Consider the following 21,529-nt stretch of genomic DNA (forward strand, 5'->3'; position numbering starts at 1 on the left):
TTATAGACAAGAATGATATTTCAGACTGTGGAGGGAAAATCACATGATTGTTCAAAATTGAGCAGGAGGCAACTATCCAGCAGATTTTCATATTTAATTAACATTTTGATAGCACAGCCTTCCTCAGCCAACACCCACCCACCCATCCCCCCCCCACCCCCAGCCCCTACGCCCACCCTCCCCCACAACAATCAACAGTAGTAAAGTCAGGATCACAGGGATCTGGTTGGTTGTTGGGTTATCTGACCTGTGCTCGCTGTATATAAAGCCCAACACTGCTGTTGAGAATTGCAGAGTTAAGGAACTGTCGTGTGAATCTTTAACTCCAGTCCCCAGTCACCTCACAGGAAGAATGTGACCTGAGTTTGGAGGAGATATTGGGGAAATTAATCTGAAAAGCCGACAGATAGCAGTCAGTTTAATGGCTGACTGTTTTTCATAGGTGGGGGTCCCTAATCACAAAAACAGATATGGGTTTGGGTCTGGTGGGATGTTAAAATGTTAGAAACCTCAAACTGGAACCCAGCCTCCCTCTAACCGGCTCTTAAATTTGGCAGTAGCTACGCGAAGCCCATTCTGTACAAAATTGCTCCCTCCAACCCTTCCTCGTCTCCCCTTTAATATGGGGGCAACGAGCCACGGAGAGGTGAGCTCAGCATATTCTTGCCCTACATGCCTCTGAGGAGGCCGGGTGGTGGGGGATGGTGGGGGTGGGGGGTGGGGATGGGTGGGGCGTGGTGTTTTAAGTGACGTTCTCCCCTCATAAACAACGAGTCTGCAACACGCATTCATTCACAACCTTCCCAAAAGCCGGTGAGAAATTAAGACTCAAAGAGGAATCAGCTTTTCAGATTAATTTCCCCAATATCTCCTCCAAACTCAGGTCACATTCTTCCTGTGAGGTGACTGGGGACTGGAGTTAAAGATTCACATGGCAGTTCCTTAACTCTGCAATTCTCAACAGCAGTGTTGGGCTTTATATACAGTGAGCACAGGTCAGATAATCCAACAACCAACCAGATCCCTGTGCTGAACTCCTTGGCGAACTCCATTACTGCACATTGAGTGGCGGCTGCTCCTTTCTTTTCTGATAAGCACTCTTTCTCTCCCTCCCTCTGAAGGAACACAAGTCTATACACGTTTACTATCGAGTGCCATGGAGCGCCCTGGGAACCCCTGCATTGTGAAAGAACCGATATTCTGTTCGCTTCTCACTCGTACAAAACCAGATGTGTCGCCTCACTATTGTCACTCTGCTTCAACCAATGAGTGACTGAAGGTTAAAGAACCATTGAGAGCAACTTCAAAGATGCTGCCAGATAAAAGCTGCACAGGTGTATTGAAAATCAAGTGCACTCATCAACTGAACACTGTTGTATGACATAATTTAGACCCCATTTTATAGTCAGTCATCCTTGCTGTTATATTTCCATCATAAATTCCGGTGTGCACATTTGTAGTGGGGATTGCCTATGTCAACATGTCACACTCTAACTATATTGTCCTGTCAGTGACCTTCTGAAAATAATCTGGGGTTCCGACAAACCCCTTTCCCCGCAATGGCAAACACTCCCAGACTCACCCCCACCAACGCTATGTGCAAGTCTGAGTATGTGGGACAAGTGGGTGGACTAATCGGGTGAAGCAATTGGTTGCAATTTTCTCCCCACTGCCCTGGGGTTTAAATGTAAAAATAATTATTCTCCCCCTCTCTGGACTCATATTGAATGATACAGAATTTCCAGAACGGAAACAGGCCATTCAGCCCAGCTGGTCCATGTTGGTCTATTCCCACACGAGTCTCCTCCCACCCCCCGCTTCATCTCACCCTTTCACCATATCCTTCTGTTCCTTTCTCCCCCGTGTGTTAATCTAGATTCCCCTTAAATGTATCGATGCTATTCAGCTCTGCCACTCCCCGCAGGAGCGAGTTCCACACTCTCACCACCCTCTTCCTGAAGAGGTTTCTTTAATTCACCTGATTCTGAAATGTAATATTCAGATTGGAACTGTGCAGAATGTCAGTTTCTCCAGATGTTACATGTAGGAAATGAGGTGAACTCTTTAAAGGGGTGTAAATCGTTCTATGGTCACAGGGTTGCTAACATCCAGAAATGATAGGCAGGGCTGAACCACTGTATTAACAGCACTTTCCCACTGACTCCATAATGGTTTGAGCATGGGCCCTGATCCTTCTACCTCCCCCTCCCCCTCCCCACCAACATGGGCCCTGATCCTTCTACCTCCCCCTCCCCCTCCCCACCAACATGGGCCCTGATCCTTCTACCTCCCCCTCCCCCTCCCCACCAACATGGGCCCTGATCACTCTACCCACCCCCCTCCCACCCCCCCAACATGGGCCCTGATCACTCTACACCCCCCTCCTCCCCAGCATGGGCCCTGATCACTCTACCCCTCTCCCCACAACATGGGCCCTCATCACCCTACCCAACCCCCCTCTCCCCAACATGGGGCCTGATCCTTCTACATCTCCCCCCAACATGGGCCCTGATCACTCTACCTCCCCTCCCCCCAACATGGGCCCTGATCACTCTACCTCCCCTCCCCCCAACATGGGCCCTGATCACTCTACCTCCCCTCCCCCCAACATGGGCCCTGATCACTCTACACCCCCCTCCTCCCCAGCATGGGCCCTGATCACTCTACCCCTCTCCCCACAACATGGGCCCTCATCACCCTACCCAACCCCCCTCTCCCCAACATGGGGCCTGATCCTTCTACATCTCCCCCCAACATGGGCCCTGATCACTCTACCCCCACCCCCTCCCCCCAACATGGGCCCTGATCACTCTACCTCCCTCCCCCCAACATGGGCCCTGATCACTCTACCTCCCCTCCCCCCAACATGGGCCCTGATCACTCTACCTCCCCTCCCCCCAACATGGGCCCTGATCCTTCTAACCACCCTCCCCCCAACATGGGCCCTGATCACTCTACCTCCCCTTCCCCCAACATTGGCCCTGTTCATGCTACCCCACCTCCCCCCAACATGGGGCCTGATCCTTCTACCTCCCCCTCCCCCCAACATGGGCCCTGATAACTCTACCTCCCCCTCCCCCCAACATGGGCCCTGATCCTCTAACCTCCCTCCCCCCAACATGGGCCCTGTTCACTCTACCTCCCCTTCCCCCAACATGGGCCCTGTTAACTCTACCCCCCCCCTCCCCCCAAATGGGGCCTGATCACTCTACCCCCCCTCCCCCCAACATGGGGCCTGATCACTCTACCCCACCTCCCCCCAACATGGGGCCTGATCCTTCTACCTCCCCCTCCCCACAACATGGGGCCTGATCACTCTACCCCCCCTCCCCCCAACATGGGGCCTGATCCTTCTACCTCCCCCTTCCCCCAGCATGGGGTCTGATCATTCTAACACCCCCTCCCCCAACATGGGGCCTGATCCTTCAAATCCCCCTCCACCCAAAATGGGGCCTGATCCTTCTGCCTCCCACTTCCCCCAGCATGGGGTCTGATCATTCTAACTCCCCCTCCTCCAACATGGGGTCTGATCCTTCAAACTCCCTCCTCCAACACGGGGTCTGATCCTTCAAACCCCCTCCCCCAACATGGGGCTTGATCCTTCTAACCCCCCTCCCTCCACATGGGCCCTGATTCTTCAACCCCCCACCTCCCCTCAACATGGGCCCTGATTTTTCTAACCCCCCTCCCTCCACATGGGCCCTGATTCTTCTAACCCCCACCCCCCACATGGGTCTGATCCTTCTAACCCCCCTCCCTTCACATGGGCCCTGATTCTTCAACCCCCCACCTCCCCTCAACATGGGCCCTGATTTTTCTAACCCCCCTCCCTCCACATGGGCCCTGATTCTTCAACCCCCCACCTCCCCTCAACATGGGCCCTGATTCTTCTAACCCCCTCCCCCCACATGGGTCTGATCCTTCTAACCCCCTCCCCCCATATGGGTTCTGATCCTTCTAACACCCCCTCGCCCCACCTGGGGTCTGATCTTTCTAACCCCCTCCCCCCACATGGGGTCTGATCTTTCTAACCTCCCCTTCCCCCAACATGGGCCCTGATCCTTCTACCTCCCCCTCCCCCCACAGCCATGGAAGCTCCAGAGAGAGGGCCAAAAAAAAAACCTGTAAGGGAAAAAAAATATTTTGGAAAAGTCTTCCCCAATCTCAAGTGATAGAAACCCATCAAGAAGGATCACATAGAGCAAGTGTTGACAGTGAATCCACTCACCTTCTGTACAGTCCAATCTCTGCCACAGTCAGGGATACAGACAGTCTGCACCCAGCACACCATCCGGCAACACATTCCAAAACTCACTACTCCCTGGGGATAAAAGATTCACCCAGCATCCAGTCGCCGCTCTTTCTGCAGATTGAGCTCCTGAGCACCGCTGCTCCCCAACCCGTCAAACTGGAATAATCTCTCGATAGGCACACAAACTGGCCCTTTCATTATTCCACAGTAGGATCAGTAAATGCCCAGTGGCACCTGTCAGGGAGAATGTTCAACTCAACGATCCTAGTGAGATAGGAAGGAACAATCAAAGAGGCTAGATGCCATAACTGGTAGATGAGCAGATTACAAGGGAAGGTGCAGAGTATGCACTTAATGAGTTTTGATTTGAGAATCTATCAAGCTCACCAGATTTTATGATAATAATAAATAGTGTTATCAAGCATGAACAAATACAAATTGGATTAAAGATCCAGTCTCTGCACCCGCAGAAAATGACATCAAAATTAATTACAGAAGGGCGTTTGAAGATGAATAGCGGGTAGACAAGATCACCATTTTGAGTCAATAAAACACATCAAATAATATAATATAGCTTAACAGATGGATATTCTGTCTTTATTTGTAATAAAACTAACTAAAGGATAGTGATAACGATGACTGAATCCTTTGCGATATTCAGATCAGTGGATAATTGCAGTGCACCAATTTTTTAATATGTGCGAGATTTGGATTAATTTATTCCAAAGTAGCATGTGGTATTTCTCTAAAGGACAGACAGGATTACATTGGGTTTAATTTGCTTTTCACATTCACAGCGCGCACAGTTGTCATGTCAAGACTGTGTTCAGCTACATTTCATTTGTTATTAATTTGCTTGCAATTTTTTAGTGTGTCCAAGGACTGTTGGGCTTGATGAGGAGATCCCAGGGGAATATTCAAGTAAGGTAGCGCTGATTTCTGTGCGTATTTCTTCCCTCCTCAATTCTCTCCTTTTTCTCCTAGAAGCACTCATTCATTTCTTTCTGTGCCAGCCTTGCTAAAGATGTTGTTCCTCTAGTCAAGACTAGACAAGTGACACTGTTATGTCTATTGAACCTGGTAGTGGCATCACTGCTGAACCTGATCCCCTCATCTTCCAGATGAGATGTTAAACTAAGATCTTTTCTGCTCTCTCAGTAGGATATAAAAGATCGCATGGCACTATTTGAAGGAGAGCAGGGGAGTTCTCCCCAGAGTCTTGGCCAACATTTATCCCTCGACCAACATCATTGATACATATTATCTGACATTGCTGTTTGTGGGAGCTTGCTGTGCACAAATTGGCTGCCGTGTTTCCTACATTACAATAGTGAAGGTGGCTAGAAGCTCATTTGGCTAAGAGTGTCATGAAAAATTATGCCAACAGCAAGGGTTCAAACCCTGTACTGGCTGAGGCACTTCCTGGGGCCTATCTCTTTGCCTTGTCCCATGGTGAGATCATTGGCAAAGAGGCATGATTAGCAATCCAAAGTGGACTGCAGCAAAGAGCAAAAGCAGAGAAACATCCTGTATCCGTCAGTCACTGCAGCTGCCAAACCACCAAGAAATCTTGGATCCTCCCCGCCTGTGGGATCAATGTGAAAGCAGCTGAGGCAGTAACACACACGCTTCCTCCACTATCATCAACCCCCCTTAGTGTAGGTTCAGCTGCACAAAGTGCCACCTTTGAAATCACTTACAAATTGGATAGACTCACACAAGGTGGTCACCACTACTGAAACAGTGTAACAAGTACTTCATTGGCTGTAAAGATCTTTTGTGCCAAGGGCGCTATAGAAATGCAAGCTCTTTCTCTCTTTATAGAGTAGGGCTTGGGTTGAGTGAAATTAGTCCTCACTGCCTCATTTAGTGACCCTGGGTCAAGCTGTTGATGCCACCCATGTCTCCACAGGCAGCTCACCTCAGTGGGGAGATCAATGTCCAGCCCCTCACTGAACGCAGTGCCCAGATCCATCTTGGGTGAGGAGACTAGAGCCAGCTATGTGGGTGGATGTTGGTTACTGATCACAACTCTTGTACAGCTGAAAATGAGCTGTCTTGTTTCAGGCGTCTCCCACACATTGCAGAATATTTTTAGGATGGCGTTCTATAACCCCTCTCAGGGGTCAGCTGCCTGTTGTAGGAGTGAACCCCTAAACATAAACAGACCCAAAAATTTAACATTTGGACTAAGGCCTATTGCAGATTGATGCACTGCTGGGTTAGTGATCTTTACACCTGCCTTAGGTTCAAATAACACATAACACAGAAAGCAATTTCCACCTCATTAACTCTCCCCACCCCCTGGAAACAACAAGTGTGGGGCTCGTATAATAAAAACAGAAAATGCTGGAAATACTCAGCAGATCAAAGACCATCTGTGGAGAGAAGCAGAGTTAACCTTACAAGTGGATGATGACCCGAATGTCAATTTGGGCTGGTACAGTTTCCTTAGAGCAGGCAGTGCTCTAGCTGTCAGTCAGCAGGTTCTACCTTCAAGTCTCACTCCTGGGACTTGAACATCTAGGTTGACAATTCAGTGCAGTACTGAGGGAGCGCTACACTGCAAGAGATACTGAGCTGCAGGCATTAAACTGAGATTCTATTGGGCCCACTGTCCAGGGCCCAATCCCTCACTCAGTTAACACCACGAGAAACAGATTCCCTCGCCGTTCATCCCTTATGTTGCTGGATGCAAAACAGTTGCCTAATTTGCATACATAACCAGTATCACCACTCTTCAAAACAATTCACTACGTGTGGAGTCTTGCTGTGCAACCTCTTGCACATGTACCCCATCTATCATATTTAGACTTGAACTGCAGTGGACTCTGTTCTTACAGCCAGATAATGTGCAAATTATGGACAGTGTATTACACAGGAACATTTTCCATCAGCTTCCCATTAGTGACGAGTGTTAACTAATGCAGATCATAAATTACAGCATTGCCAGAGCATTTGGGGGAGTGACCGTGCCTAGAACGAATCCTCTTTATTCTCCCGGATATGCATTTATATACACTTCAGCCAAATTTCATTTATTGCATTGCTTTTTTTTTTAAAATGGCATCTCCATTAATAAAACACTCTTGAGGTAAAAACTTGTCACCTAAGAGACTGAAACCAATATTGCTGCCAGACAGGAGGCGAGGGATTAAAGACTGTGTACAATATGCAGAAATCATTTGAGCACTGAGCTAATCCCAAGAGGGAAGACTGCTGCAGCTGAAAATGAAGGCTTCTCACAATTACCAGTCCGACACTCTGTCTGACAGATGGCCAGATCTCATCTTAAAGTGTTTCCCATCGGCTAATATATTCTTAGAAAGGTCAAAGCACACAGCAGATCACAGCGCTATCGGAGACGATAGTGGGCCATTGCTCAAAAATAATACAAGCCCTGCAATGGCTGGTTAGCCTTCTTACTGCTTCGCTTCTTGGGACTAGATGACTGGTGCTCTGGATTGGTCCCTGATATCCTCTTGGAGATGCTGAGAGAGATATAGGAATTTCTATGCAACTTAGGGCATTGATGTGTGAGATAACAGTGAGAATAACCAACTCCAGGAGCTGAGCAGCTCACTGATTGAGACCCCTCACGTTAAACTACATTGATGATAGATCCAAGTCTGCAGAGAGGGCATCACTTCACCTCCCCACCGCCCGCCACCTGCCTTACCCTGTACTGTTCCACTCCAAGGATGCTTGATGAGAGATTCCAGCATTGTTTTACCCTCATGGAGTGGTGTCCTGATTTTAATCCAACCCAGCCGGTGAAAAAGAAATGAGTTCGGGTTGAATTTTATCCCGTTTGGCACTCCATTGAAGTCAAACTTGGTGTAAAACAGTCCTATGACCCGAAATCAGCTAAAGCCAGGACTTAGATCTGTTCCCTGGGTCACAAAGTGGCAGAGGTGTCCAACCTGGTTCACTAACGTCCTTTAGGGAAGGAAATCTGCTGTCCTTACCTGGTCTGGCCTACATGTGACTCCAGACCCACAGCAATGTGGTTGGCTCTTAAATGCCATCTGAACAAGGGACAATTAGAGATGGGTAATAAATGCTGGCCTAGCCAGTGACACCCACATCCCATGAACGGATTAAAAAAAAATCCCAGATATCACAGGAAATTACAATGTTCACCATGCTGCTGGCATTGAAACACCTCAGTAACACCAAACCTGGTCAGAACAATAAAACAAATCACAACTGATGCAAAGTTGGCACCTACATTAATGCAAAAACAACCACAGGAAATAACAGTAACTTGCACTCTTATAGCACTTTTAATGCAGTAAAACACTCCAACGCTTCACAGGAGCATTATCAAATTTGACACTGAGCCACATAAGGAGATATGAGGGCAGGTGACCAATGGCTTGGTCAAAGAGGTCGGGTTTAATGAATATCTTAAGGAAGGAGAGAGAGGTAGGGAGGTTTAAAGAAGGAATTCCAGAGTTTAGGGACCGGACAGCTAAAGCCACCAATGGTTCGGCGATTAAAATTGCTGATTCACAAGAGTCTAGAATTAGACTAGCCCGTGTAGATATCTTGGAGCGTTGGGGGCCCGGAGGAGGTACGGAGGTGGGGAGGAGGGAAAAGGACTCAAGGGATTTGAAAACAAGGATGAGAATTTTAAAATGGAAGCTTTTCTGGATCAGGAACCAATGTAAGTCAGCAAGAACAGGGGGTCATCATTGAATGGAACTTGGTGCAAGTGGAGAAACAGACAGCAGAATTTTGGGTGATCTCCAGTTTACAGAGAGTGCAACATGAGTGGTTGGTCAGGTGAGTCCTGAAGCAGCTGATTCTGAAGGTAACCGAGGTAACAGATGGGTTGAAACTGAAAAACAACAACTTTGTTTAGAGAGGGGACTGACATATGGCAGGAATGATATTCCCACAAGTAACTGGTAAGTCTTAATAAGCAGGGGCACCTGAGGCTTGGGTGTGTACGCAGGTTACCATAAATTAATTAGCTCGTGGGAGTAAGAAAATTGCAAATTATTACACTAACACCTCGTAGGTGAGAATGCCTTAAGTAACAGTGAGCTGCAAGTTCTTTACAAAGAGTTAACACTTTAGAGTCAGGACAATTCGGGAGCACCTTGGGATGACCACAGGTTTCTTGAAAGTCGAAATTTTTGGCAGGTATACAGAGAGTCACTTTCTGCACTGAGAAATATGATGATTATGTTTGTGATCCACTCTGTTAAATTTGATACACTGCTAGCCATCAAGTTAATTATACTCAATGCTATTTGAATCCATTCCTGCTGCTCATCACAGGTCACCAGAGGTACAATGGTCAGGTGAGATTTTAATTCATTAATTAGATGCCTGTATCAGCCTCCTAATTATTGGAATAAAGTATCAAAGTTCCTTTTAAAGGCTGCCATTTATAATGTATGACTGGGTCCTCTTTGTTCCTTCGTCTGCCTCAGAATTTCAGAATCATTCGTCAGGAAAGTGACTTAATTGTCTGGAATTCTGGATGTAAATCAAATGGACAGGTGACCACTAACCATGGTCTGCCTATCAGAAAGAGCTGCTAAAAGAAAGAATTGACCCATTTTATTTAGCTGCTGTGTTTCGGAAATGAAAGATGCAGCCCTCCACCTGCTAGCAAATATGAACTGGAATCTCCTAGATTAACACATTGCTACACATAGCACAGAATCCTTTAGCTGTCTCTTCAGGGTTACTTTAGAATCCTTGCAGGTGTAAAGGGAAATGGGGTTAAGGAAAGGTGAAATCAACCAGATGTCATTTCAAAGTTTTTGTTTCTCTAAAGAACGTGCATTTCTATAGCACCCATTCACAACCTCAGCATCTCCTGAAGCACATAAACCAGAAGCACTTTCTGAAGTGTGTTCATTGTTGTAATGTGGGTGGCAGCCATTTTATGCACAGGAAGCTCCCACAAACATCTGCTAATGACCAGATCATCTGTTTTAGAGATGGTTGAGGGATAAATATTTATGGGTTTGGGTGATGTGGGGCCTTTTACATCCACCTGAGAGGGCACTTGGGGCCACAGTTTAATGTCTCATCTGAAAGTCAGCGCCTCCAACTAATTAATGGGATCTTCAGCTCCCATTACGTAACCACTTATATAGCAGTGAAAAATTGGTATTTTTGGTTTGGCACATTCTGGCTACATCCAGATACTCATCATCATGTTTAACAAGCTTCAACTCAACCTAATGAGGACTATCACACTCATGGAGGCAACTTTTCTCAAACCCATCACAGTTGGAGTCATCTCAATCCAAACATCATGACACGTGGGTCACCACTTTACCTGTTTGCTGCAATAAACAGGTAGAATCTTTGAGGACGTCAATGACTTAGATGAAGGGAGTGAAGACATGGTAGCTAAACTTGCAGATGACACAAAGGTAGGAAGGAAAGTATGTTGTGAAGAGGACGTGAAGAGGTTGCAGATGGAAATAGACAGGTTGAGTGAGTGGGCAAAGATCTGGCAAATGGAGTTTAATGTGATGAAATTGTGAATTTGTTCACCTTAGCAGGAAGAACAAAAAAGCAGAGTGTTACTTAAATGGAGAACGGCTGCATAATTCTGAGGTCAGAGGGATCTAGGTGTTCATGAGTCGCAAAAAGTTAGTATGCAGGCACAGCAAGTAATTAAGAAGGCTAATGAAATGCTAATCCTTTATTACGAGAGGGATTGAACATAAAAGTAAGGATGTTATCCTTCAGTTGTACAGGGCATTAGTGAGAGTGCACCTCAAATACTGTGTGCAGTTTTGGTCTACTTATTTAAGGAAGGATGTAAATGCATTGGAGGCGGTTCAGAGGAGGGTTACTAGATTGATACCTGGAATGAATGGGTTGTCTTATGAGGAAAGGTTGGACAGACTGGGCTTGTTTCCACTGGAGTTTAGAAGAGAGAGGGATGATTTGACTGAAGTATGTAAGATCCTGAATGGCCTTGACAAGGTGGATGTGGAAAGGAGGTTTCCTCTTGTGGGTGAGTCCAGAACTAGGGGGCACCGTTTTAAAATTAGGGGTGGCCCTTTTAGGACAGAGATGAGGAGAATTTTTTTCTCTCAGAGGGTTGTGGGACTTTGGAATTCTCTGCCTCAGAAGGTGATGGAGGCAAGGTCATTGAATATTTTTTAAAGTAGAGGTAGATAAATTCTTGTTAGGCAAGGGAATGAAAGGTTATCGGGGTTAGATGGGAGTGTGGAAATTGAAATACAAGAGGATCAGCCACGATCTTATTGAATGGTGGAGCAGGCTCGAGGGGCCAAATGATCTACTCTTGTTCCTATTTCTTATGTTCTTATGTTCCTATGACTTGGGTCATCTGATGCATGAGGGCTGCACTCAACCTCCTAACAGTGGTTGGCACCTCAGATAGTATAACCCATTGAATCTGGATGCCCACTTTCATCTGTAGAGATACTCCCTACTTACCCAAACCCATAAAGAACAAGCACAGGTTGGGAAATCACAGAATTGTTTAGTAGAGAGAGAGAGGCACATTTAGCCCATCAGCTCATTGTCAGCTAGAGCCATCTAAAACTAATCCCACTGATGACCTCTCTTCCTATAGGTTTTCTATCTTCCTCTATTTAACTATTTCTCCATTTATCCCTGAAAAGATGCAATGGTCTCTGCCTCAGCCACTCCCTGTATCAAAGCATTCTCCAACAATCCTTGTGTAATCTCTCATTTTCATAGTACCAATTTGACATTGATGACCCATTGTCACTGACTCCCCAATCAATCTTTCCCTATTCAATCAAAACTCTTTATACTTTTGAAAAGTTTTCTTTGTCTTCTGCTATCCTAGTACAGGGAAGTAGTCCCAGTATCTCAAGTCTCCTCATAACCATGGTTTCTCATCCCTGGTGTCTTCTTGCTGAATCTACACTGCACTCTATGCGTTCAATGTGCTTTCTACAATGGAGTGCCCAAGCTATACACAGGCTCTAACAGTCTATACAGATCAGCCATGATTCAATCAAATGGCAGAACGGGTTTGAGAGGCTGAATGGCCTACTCCTCTTCCTATGTTCTGAACCTTGGTCTAAACCTATGCCATTTTCTCTCTCAGAATGAAGCATTGCAAAGCTTCTTGCTGCTTGTCTAGCCAAGGCCACCCTACTGGTTAGGACAGTAGTGTCCAGACACACCTGTAGCTGAGTGTCTCCATTGACTGGTTCTGAACTCTGTCCCATTCGTTTTGCCAGGCTGACTGGCCAATCAATAAGAGGACCATGGAATTCTTCACTGCTGGGATATTGGGTTCATGCCTGCAACAGAAGACTGGCTCGGAGCTCAACTTCTATCAACAGACATTTTATTTTAGAGCCTCAACATCAGCCAGACTTGGCCGGTAGTTAGTCTCACTCCCTCACTCTTTTCCCATATCCTGCAAATCTCTTCTTTTTCAAATATTTATCCAAATCCCTTTTAAAGGTTATGATTGAATTTGTATTCACCACCCTATCAGGCAGTGCATTCTAAATCCCAACCACTCATTGCATATAAAAGATTCTCTTCATGTCGCCTCTGGCTCTTTTACTGACTCTCTTCAATCTGTGCCCTCTGGTTACTGACCATCCTGCCACAGGAAACAGATTCTCTTTGTTTACTCAATCCAAACGGTTCTTAATTTGGAACACATCTAGCAAATCTCTCCTGGGCCTTCTCTGCTCAAAGAAGAACAGCCTTATCTTCTCCAGTCTCTCCATGTAACTGTAATCCCTCATCCCCACAACCATTCGAATTCAATTTTAGATTTGATGAGATTCACGAAAATACCAAGAAGAGACTGGGTCTAATTTTGAAAATCTTCACAGAGTAAGATGAGGAATAACATTTGCAATGGATATTTCAACTTAAAATACTACCTTCTTTTGTAAATGAATAATGGAGGTGGTTGTTCAGCTTCACAAAACATTTTTACATATTGTGAAGTATTGTGTTGTCACCTGTACAAAAGGAAGAGGCTGCCTGGGTTTTATACCATAAATATGACACCAGTGTTATAGAGAGTCTGCGCTGTCCTACAGCTTCAGCTTGGAGGAGAAGTTATATGATCATAAATTTTGAATGTCATGCCATTGCTTTGTCTTGTAGCATAAAGACAAACAGCTGCTGGGAAAAGGTCAACGATCAGGAACAAAGTCGACCTATTATTGGAAAGATGTAGTTTTCTGATAAGTTCCCTCATGGTAAAAGGCAGGCTTGCATTTCTATAGCACATTTCATGACCTCACAACATCCCAAAGTGCTTTACAGCCAATTAGCTACTCTTGAAGTGTTATGTGGAAAATGTCGCAGCCAATTTATGCACAGCAAGCTCCCACAAACAGCAATGTGCTAATGGTTAGATAGTCTGCTTTTTAGTCATGTTGATTGAGAGATAAATATTGGCCCAGGACACTGGGGAGAACTTGCCTCCTCTTCTTCAAAATAGTATAATGAGATCTTATACATCCATCAGAAGGTAGATGGGACCTTGGTTTAGCATATCATGTGGAAACTGCACCAGTGACCATGCAGCATTCCCTTGCACAGCACTGGACGTGTCAGCTAAATTACTCATGGAGTGGGGCACGAACCTGATACCTTCAGAGGTGAGAGTACCACCCACTGAGCCATAGTTGAAAAGGAGCACAGTTCTGGTCAAGACAATGTCGATCCATTTAATGATGGCCTTCCTCAGCACAATACCTCAGGATGTACAGACTTACAATCAATGATTCTTTATTGATCCTGATTTGATCCCCAATTTTCCCCACCTTCTAATCAGCACAACTCTCCCTATACCTTGACTTACTTTGGTGTCTGGGATTGTGTAGGAAGAACACAAGAAATAAGGGAATGAGAAAACGCATGTTTTTCGGTAGACCTGATGCATTCTTCCTGATCATGTACACTTCCCATCTGATTGAACCCCTTTCAGAGGACAGTTAATGATTAATGCATTGCTGGAGGCACAGACGGCCTAGGCAGGGTAAGGATGACAGATTACCATCCATTAAGGCCACTAGCAGACCAGATTGGTTTTGATAACAATTCGGTAGTTTCATGATCGCTGTGACTGATGTGAGTGTTTTATTTCCAGATGTTTAATACTGAATTCAAATTCTCAAGCTACCATAGTTGGATTTGGATTCCTAATCCAGCAACATAGCCACAATGCTGCCAGACCACCCTGACTAACGCACCATTAACGCCTGGTGAATGATAGTTCACTTGTACTGTCACTTGTTGTAAATGTTTGATTGTAAAATAGTCAAGAATTTTAAATAGAGATTTTTTCCAAGCCAGTTACCTGAACTATTGCTCCCTATACTTAAATCTTTAAAATCAGTTAATTCCCCTGTTAACACTCAATGATAGCACTTCTGGAGACTCATTAAACTTGCAGCTGGGAGAGAAGGTTATCCAACTTGCTGAGTAGAAGGTTTGAAGTTGAAATAAGATAGGCTCAAACAGTCATTTAAAACCAGGGATAAAATCAAGTGCATGACAATTGAGTTAGTAATGTTTCTTTAACCCAGTGTATGCTGATTAAAGATTTGCTACTTTCCAAATATGCAATCTTTCCATGGAGTAATAGGCACATTCAAGACTGTGTTCCAGTCAATATTGACTGTGGGCAACATTTGCACTGCACATAAGCACTACCTAAAGAAAACCCAACCTTCTCCCCCAATCTTCAACTGTTATTATCAACATCAATGTCTTGACCTGAAGCTTAACTGGACCAGCCATATCAACACCATGACTACAAGAACAGGGCAGCTACTAGGCACTCCGCAATGAGTGTCTCACTTCCTGATCTCTTACATCCCTTCCATTATTTACACCGCTCAGGTTAGAAGTGGCCTGGAATTCCATCATTCGTCTGGATGGGTTTGGCACAACAACACTCAGGAAGCTCAAAGCCACCCTGGACAGAGCAGGCTGCTTGGTTGGTCATCCATTCTTTAGGCTGTCATGTACACCATCTACAGAATGCGCTGCAACAACTCATTAGGCTTCTTCAACAGCACCTCCCAAACCCATAACATCCACCACTAAGCAGGGAAAGAACATTAATGCCACGGGAATGCCATCAGCTCCGGGTTCCCCTTCAAATCACACAACATCCTGAATTGGAACTATATAGCCATTCCTTCATCACCACTAGATCAACCCTGGAACTCCCTCCCTAACAAGACCCTGGGTGTACCTACACGGACTGAAGTGGTTCAAGAAAGTGGCTCACTTGGATCATAAGAAAAAGGAGCAGGATTAGGTCATTTGGCCCCTCAAGCCTGCTCTGCCATTTTGTAAGATCATGGTTGATTTGATTGTGGCCTTTATCCACTTTCCTGCTTGTCCCCACAACCATCGACTCCCTTGTCAATCAAAAATCTAACTCAGCCTTGAATATATTCAATGACCCAGCCTCTACTGCTCTCTAGGGTAGAGAATTCCAAAGACTAATGACCCTCTGAGAGTAGAAATTCTTCTTCATCTCCATCTTAAATGGGAGAGCCCTTATTTTTAAACCGTGCCCCCTGGTCCTTGATACCCCCATGAGGGGAAACATCCTCTCAGTGTCTCCCCTGCCAAGCCCCCTCAGAATCTTTTATGCTTCAATAAGATCAACTCTCATTCTTCAAAACCCCAGTGAGCATAGGCCCTACCTGCTCAATCTTTCTTCATAAAGCAATACCACCACCACCTCCTCAAGCGTAACTATGCATGGGGAATAAATGCTGGCGATGCCAGTGATCCCCATATTTCAAGGACAAATTAAAGAATTGCAGAATTGTAATTTAGGTGATGGCACTCCTTCTATGGAGTAATGAATTCTAAACTTGCTGCAGTGCGTTATCTTGAAGTGGAAATTCTGTCACAACTTATTTTCTTGGCTTTGCAGTTTGCTCTGACCTGTTTGCAATGTGCACTCTGTAAGTACCTTTCAAGGAGACAAGCCCTTGAATGATAAATCTCAAGGAGGAATGATTCTACTTTGATCAAAATTACCTTCCTTCCTTGTAACTGCATCAATGTTTTTTTTTCACTTTTACAAATGAGGCTGAATTAACCACCACATTCCTTTGGCTGCTTGTATGGTCTTGTGGTCCACAGGACCTCAGCTTCTTCTTGCAGTGTTCCACTAGAACTGGGCTCCTCACTAATAGTCCAAAAGCAAAATCCTGCAGACGCTGGAAATCTGAGCTTAAAACAAAAAATGCTGGAAATACTCAGCAGGTCATTTAATGTGAGGTCATCAGCCTGAAACTTTGGGCTGGATTTTACAGCTGCAGTCCGGCCAGACGGTGCCCTGCACTTAGGTAAAATATGTCGTGATGGTATCGGTGATGCGCTATCATCATGCCAGTCTCCGATATCAAGGTAGGCAAGCGGGCACTGAAATCGGAAGGCTGCCCGCTGCTTGTAAAAAATAATTTAAGAAGCAATTGACCTTGTTAAAGACACAGCCAACTGGGATTTCACATTGCCTGCTCCAGTTTCCACCAGGCACATGGGGGAAATGTTGGAAGTGAGTTAACGCAAGTGTGAGGACCTGCAGTCAGGACCATGGACAAATGTAGCAGCAGAGTCTGCTGGGAGGGTGGGAGTATTTCAATGCCATTCAGCTTTATTTATTCACTGTTTTGGGCCTGCCAATAACAATTAAGGAGAGAGTGAATGGGGTGGGGGGTCTTTTAATTGTTGGCCATGACCACATTTGGTTCACAGCCGAACCGTCTCCCACTGGAGGTCCAGCCCTGGGCACCTGGTTAGGCACAGAGTCCCCCTTCCCAAGGCTTGTTGGGTCACTTTGCTGTCGGGCAGCTGCTAATTGCCTGTCCGTTGCTTGCTTCGCCATGTTGAGACAGCGGGAGCAGGCGCAAGCAGATTGCATGCCTCCCGTCCACCTCCCTCGCCCTACTGAAAGCAGCCGGGATAGAGGGACAGTCATTCAAGTCTTTCACTTCTTTTCACAAATTTGCACAAAGTATCGCCAAGAACCAGATTACTCATTTCATTCATCTTCCCCTGTCATTCCACACACCAGGAGAACATTCTATCCTTCCCTCTCTCAGAGGTCAACAAATGACTCTTTTTATTCCTTAATGGATCATGAACCAATCTGTTTTCTCTCCCTCAGTGCTGAATATTGACTGCAGTAGCTGCAGCTTATCTCTCAAATAAAAATAAATTGCTTGTTTGCAAGTCTTTCAAACTTTTAATGATGTCCCCAGTTCCTCTTTCCTGTACTGCCTCTTTAAATCAGTTGATGTTGTTACAACATGGAGCTGGTTTTCTGCTGGTAATAATGTAAAGCTTGGCAGTGAATTAGTACCATAACCTGGGACACACCATTTCCCTGGAGAATCATTCCCCGCACCCCCCCCCCCCCACCTTCTTACATTTAGCCAGGCCCAGTGTAATAGTTGAATCTGGCCTACATCATTGAGATGTTGTCAACCTACAGAACTAGAGCTTTGGCAAAGGAAGATGATAACATTCAGACGAATAAGTTGTTCATAACGTCCAATACACGAATCACGCTCAGGCATTCAGGAAGGACGTTTTTTAAAAATCTAACTCAGTGGGCAGAAATCCCATGGGATCAAATGGAATGCTGGTTTTATATTGCTGCCCAACGTTTCCATGGGCAGAGAGTAGAATTGCTTGAGGTTGGGGTGCAAACCTGCGTTGTTCCTAATCATTATCTCCACCTATCACTGACCCTCTATCCAGGTCTACCCCCTAACCCCTTAAACCAGCTTATATTTCACCTCTTTTCTATTTTTACTTAGTTCTGTTGAAGGGTCATTCGGACTCGAAACGTCAACTGTGTTCCTCTCCGCAGATGCTGTCAGACCTGCTGAGTTTTTCCAGGTAATTCTGTTTTTGTTTTGGATTTCCAGCATCCGCAGTTTTTTGCTTTTATTTTTGTTCCTAATCATGACCATTTCCTGAGGTGTGAGTTAGGTTAGAACCTAATTTCCTCCACCTTTTTGCCCTTTTCTCAATTCTCCACACTATTTGGATAGATCTGGGGAGCCAAACCCAATTACAACACTCGAGACAACCTTGAGTCACCATTCACTTGTTAATCCGCAGAGTCCGACATTCTGACAGCAAGGGAACACTGTGGAGGAATTCAGCCTATTTAGGGATCGTGACACTCAACCCAATTGTCAAACAAGGAGATGCTCCCCCGGTTAAATCATGAGGAGAGATTACATAAATTGGGTATGTATTCCCTGGAGTACAAAAGGTAAAGGGGTGAGTTTTTTTTAAATGAATTGAATCCTTTAGGATCTTGAATAGAAGCTATGCGATAGAGAGAAACATTTTCCACTGGTGGGGGTGTCTAGGACATTGGGATATAACCTTCAAATCAGAGGCGGGTCATTCAGGAGGGAAGCTCAGAAATACTCCTTCACACAAAGGGTGGTAGAAGTGTAGAACTCTCTCCCACAAAATAAGTGGATGCTGGAACTCAATTAATCATTTTAAACCTGAGAAGCATGAATTTTTGCCAGACAGGAGTATCAAGTGCTATGGAGCCAAGGCCGGCAGATGGAGTTAAAGTACAGATCAGCTATGGTCTCATTGGATGGTGGAACAGGCTCGAGGTGTCGAATACGAACATGCCTACAAATTAGGAGCAGGACTAGGTCACTCAGCCCCTTGAGCCTGCTCTGCCATTCAATAAGACTGATCGGGTTTTAACCTCACATTCCTGCCAACCCCCAATAACCTTTCACGCCCTTGCTTATCAGGAATCTGCCTACTTCTGCCTTAAAGATTATTAAAGACTCTGCTTCAACCACCCTTTGGGGAAGAGAATTCCAAAGTCTCACAAACCACTGAGAGAAAAAAAATTCCTCATCTCTGTCCTCAATGGGCAATCTCTTATTTCGAAAGACAAGAGGAAACGTCCTCTCTACATCCACCCTGTCAAGACCCCTCAGCATCTTACGCTCCAATCAAGTTACTCAATCTTACTCTTCTAAACTCCAGTCTCAACCTGTCCAACCTTTCCTCATAAGACAACCCAATTATTCCAGGTATTAGTCTAGTAAATAGATAAAAAGAAAAAACTGCGGATGCTGGAAATCCAAAACAAAAACAGAATTACCTGGAAAAACTCAGCATGGCAGCATCGGCGGAGAAGAAAAGAGTCGACGTTTCGAGTCCTCATGACCCTTCAGCAGAACTGGGTGAATCCAAGGAGAGGGGTGAAATATAAGCTGGTTTAAGGTTGCGGAGGTGGGGGGAGGGGGAGTTGGGTGGGGGGAGAGAAGTGGAGGGTGGATGGTTGTAGGGACAAGCAAGCAGTGATAGGACCAGATAATCAAAAGATGTCACAGACAAAAGAACACAGAGGTGTTGAAGTTGGTGATATTATCTAAACGAATGTGCTAATTAAGAATGGATGGTAGGGCACTCAAGGTATAGCTCTAATGGGGGTGGGGGGGCATAAAAGATTTAAAAATAATGGAAGTAGGTGGGAAAAGAAAAATCTATATAAATTATTGGAAAAAACAAAAGGAAGGGGGAAGAAACAGAAAGGGGGTGGGGATGGAGGAGGGAGTTCAAGACCTAAAGTTGTTGAATTCAATATTCAGTCCGGAAGGCTGTAAAGTGCCTAGTCGGAAGATGAGGTGCTGTTCCTCCAGTTTGCGTTGGGCTTCACTGGAACAATTCAGCAAGCCAAGGACAGACATGTGGGCAAGAGAGCAGGGTGGAGTGTTAAAATGGCAAGCGACAGGGAGGCTTGGGTCATTCTTGCGGACAGACCGCAGGTGTTCTGCAAAGCGGTCGCCCAGTTTACGTTTGGTCTCTCCAATGTAGAGGAGACCGCATTGGGAGCAGCGAATGCAGTAGACTAAGTTGGGGGAAATGCAAGTGAAATGCTGCTTCACCTGAAAGGAGTGTTTGGGCCCTTGGACGGTGAGGAGAGAGGAAGTGAAGGGGCAGGTGTTGCATCTTTTGCGTGGGCATGGGGAGGTGCCATAGGTGGGGTTGAGTCTAGACTAGTAAACCTTTTCTGAACTGCTACCAATGCATTTACAACATTCCTTAAATAAGGAGACCAATACTGTACACAGTACTCCAGATGTGGTCTCACCAATGCCCTGTACAACTTAAGCATAACTTCTCTACTCTTATATTCTGTTTCTTTCATGATAAATTAGCTTCTATTAGCTTTGCTAATTACTTGCTGCACCTGCATATTAACCTCTTGCGATTCATGCACTAGGACACACAGATCCCTCTGAATCTCAGAATAGCCTCCACCTGTTCTTATGTTCCTAAATGTGGCCTGAGACCTCAGATATATTGTGGGATGGAAGACAGAAATAACCACAGTTGGCAGTGAGCTCCCCCACCTCAGCCCTCCCCACCCCAATTCCTACTCCACCAGGTATTTTCCAGGTTCTGTCTCACCCACCCTCCCACAGCCCAAACACTGCGGTTGCTCCTGCCTCAGCTTCAACCAATCATGTGAGGTGCAGGGATCTTGCTGCTCTGCCTGAGGTCCATGGATCACCTCCTGACTCCCCAAAGCCTGTCCACCATCTACAAGGCAAAAGTCAGGAGTGTGATGGAATACTCTCCACTTGCCTGAATAAGTGCAGATTTTCTACACAATCATAGGGCGGAATTGTCCCAGATTTGCACTAAGTGCGGCAGTGGGTGGGTAAAACAACCTGTTACCTGTCAGCCACAATGGCTGCTTCTCACGCCGTGTCATCCCAAACCTGCCCAGTTCATTACGCATTCCCGGGAAACACGCTGTTTCCATGACAGGCGGTGTCTCATCTGCCCGCCTACACCATCACCTCGCCGCTTCATCACGCCCGGCACCATATTTAAAATGCAGCCACACACACACCTCTGGGTGCTCCCAGCCCAGCGCTGCTGCATGGAGTACAGGACAGCCTGGAACGGCAAAGACAGCAGCCCCCTGGTTTAGTGACCCGTCCCTCGGGCACCTTTTGGACGCTGTGGGTGTCGCCCGTGATGTCCTCTACCCCTGCTCAGGCTGTGGGGGGGTGGGGGGGTGGGGGGCATCACCAATCCAGCGTGGGAGGAGGTGGCAGTGGTGGTTGGCGCCAATGCCCTGCAAAAGTGGACAGCCACCCAGTGCCACTACAGGACGAATGGTCTCATCCTGTCCCCAGGGTAACTCACTCTTCTCATCACTCTCAGCTCCCACACTCACCAACCCATCACACACCCACACGGACCTCACACCTCAAGGGACAACAG

The 21,529-nt window shown here is 45.9% G+C and overlaps 1 protein-coding gene across 1 annotated transcript in view; it reads right to left on the reverse strand.

Annotated features, from left to right (window-relative positions):
* LOC121279201 (A-kinase anchor protein 5-like) overlaps positions 1 to 21,038 on the reverse strand; it is a 47,030-nt gene extending 25,992 nt beyond the window's left edge. Inside the window, exon 1 of the mRNA XM_041190223.1 lies at positions 20,975 to 21,038. Within this exon, the coding sequence (XP_041046157.1) occupies positions 20,975 to 21,038 (64 nt within the window). The remainder of the gene's footprint in view (positions 1 to 20,974) is intronic.
* Positions 21,039 to 21,529: the final 491 nt, after the last annotated feature.

This window comes from Carcharodon carcharias, chromosome 6 (assembly GCF_017639515.1).
Source record: "Carcharodon carcharias isolate sCarCar2 chromosome 6, sCarCar2.pri, whole genome shotgun sequence".
In the NCBI taxonomy this organism is placed as follows: Eukaryota; Metazoa; Chordata; class Chondrichthyes; order Lamniformes; family Lamnidae; genus Carcharodon; species Carcharodon carcharias.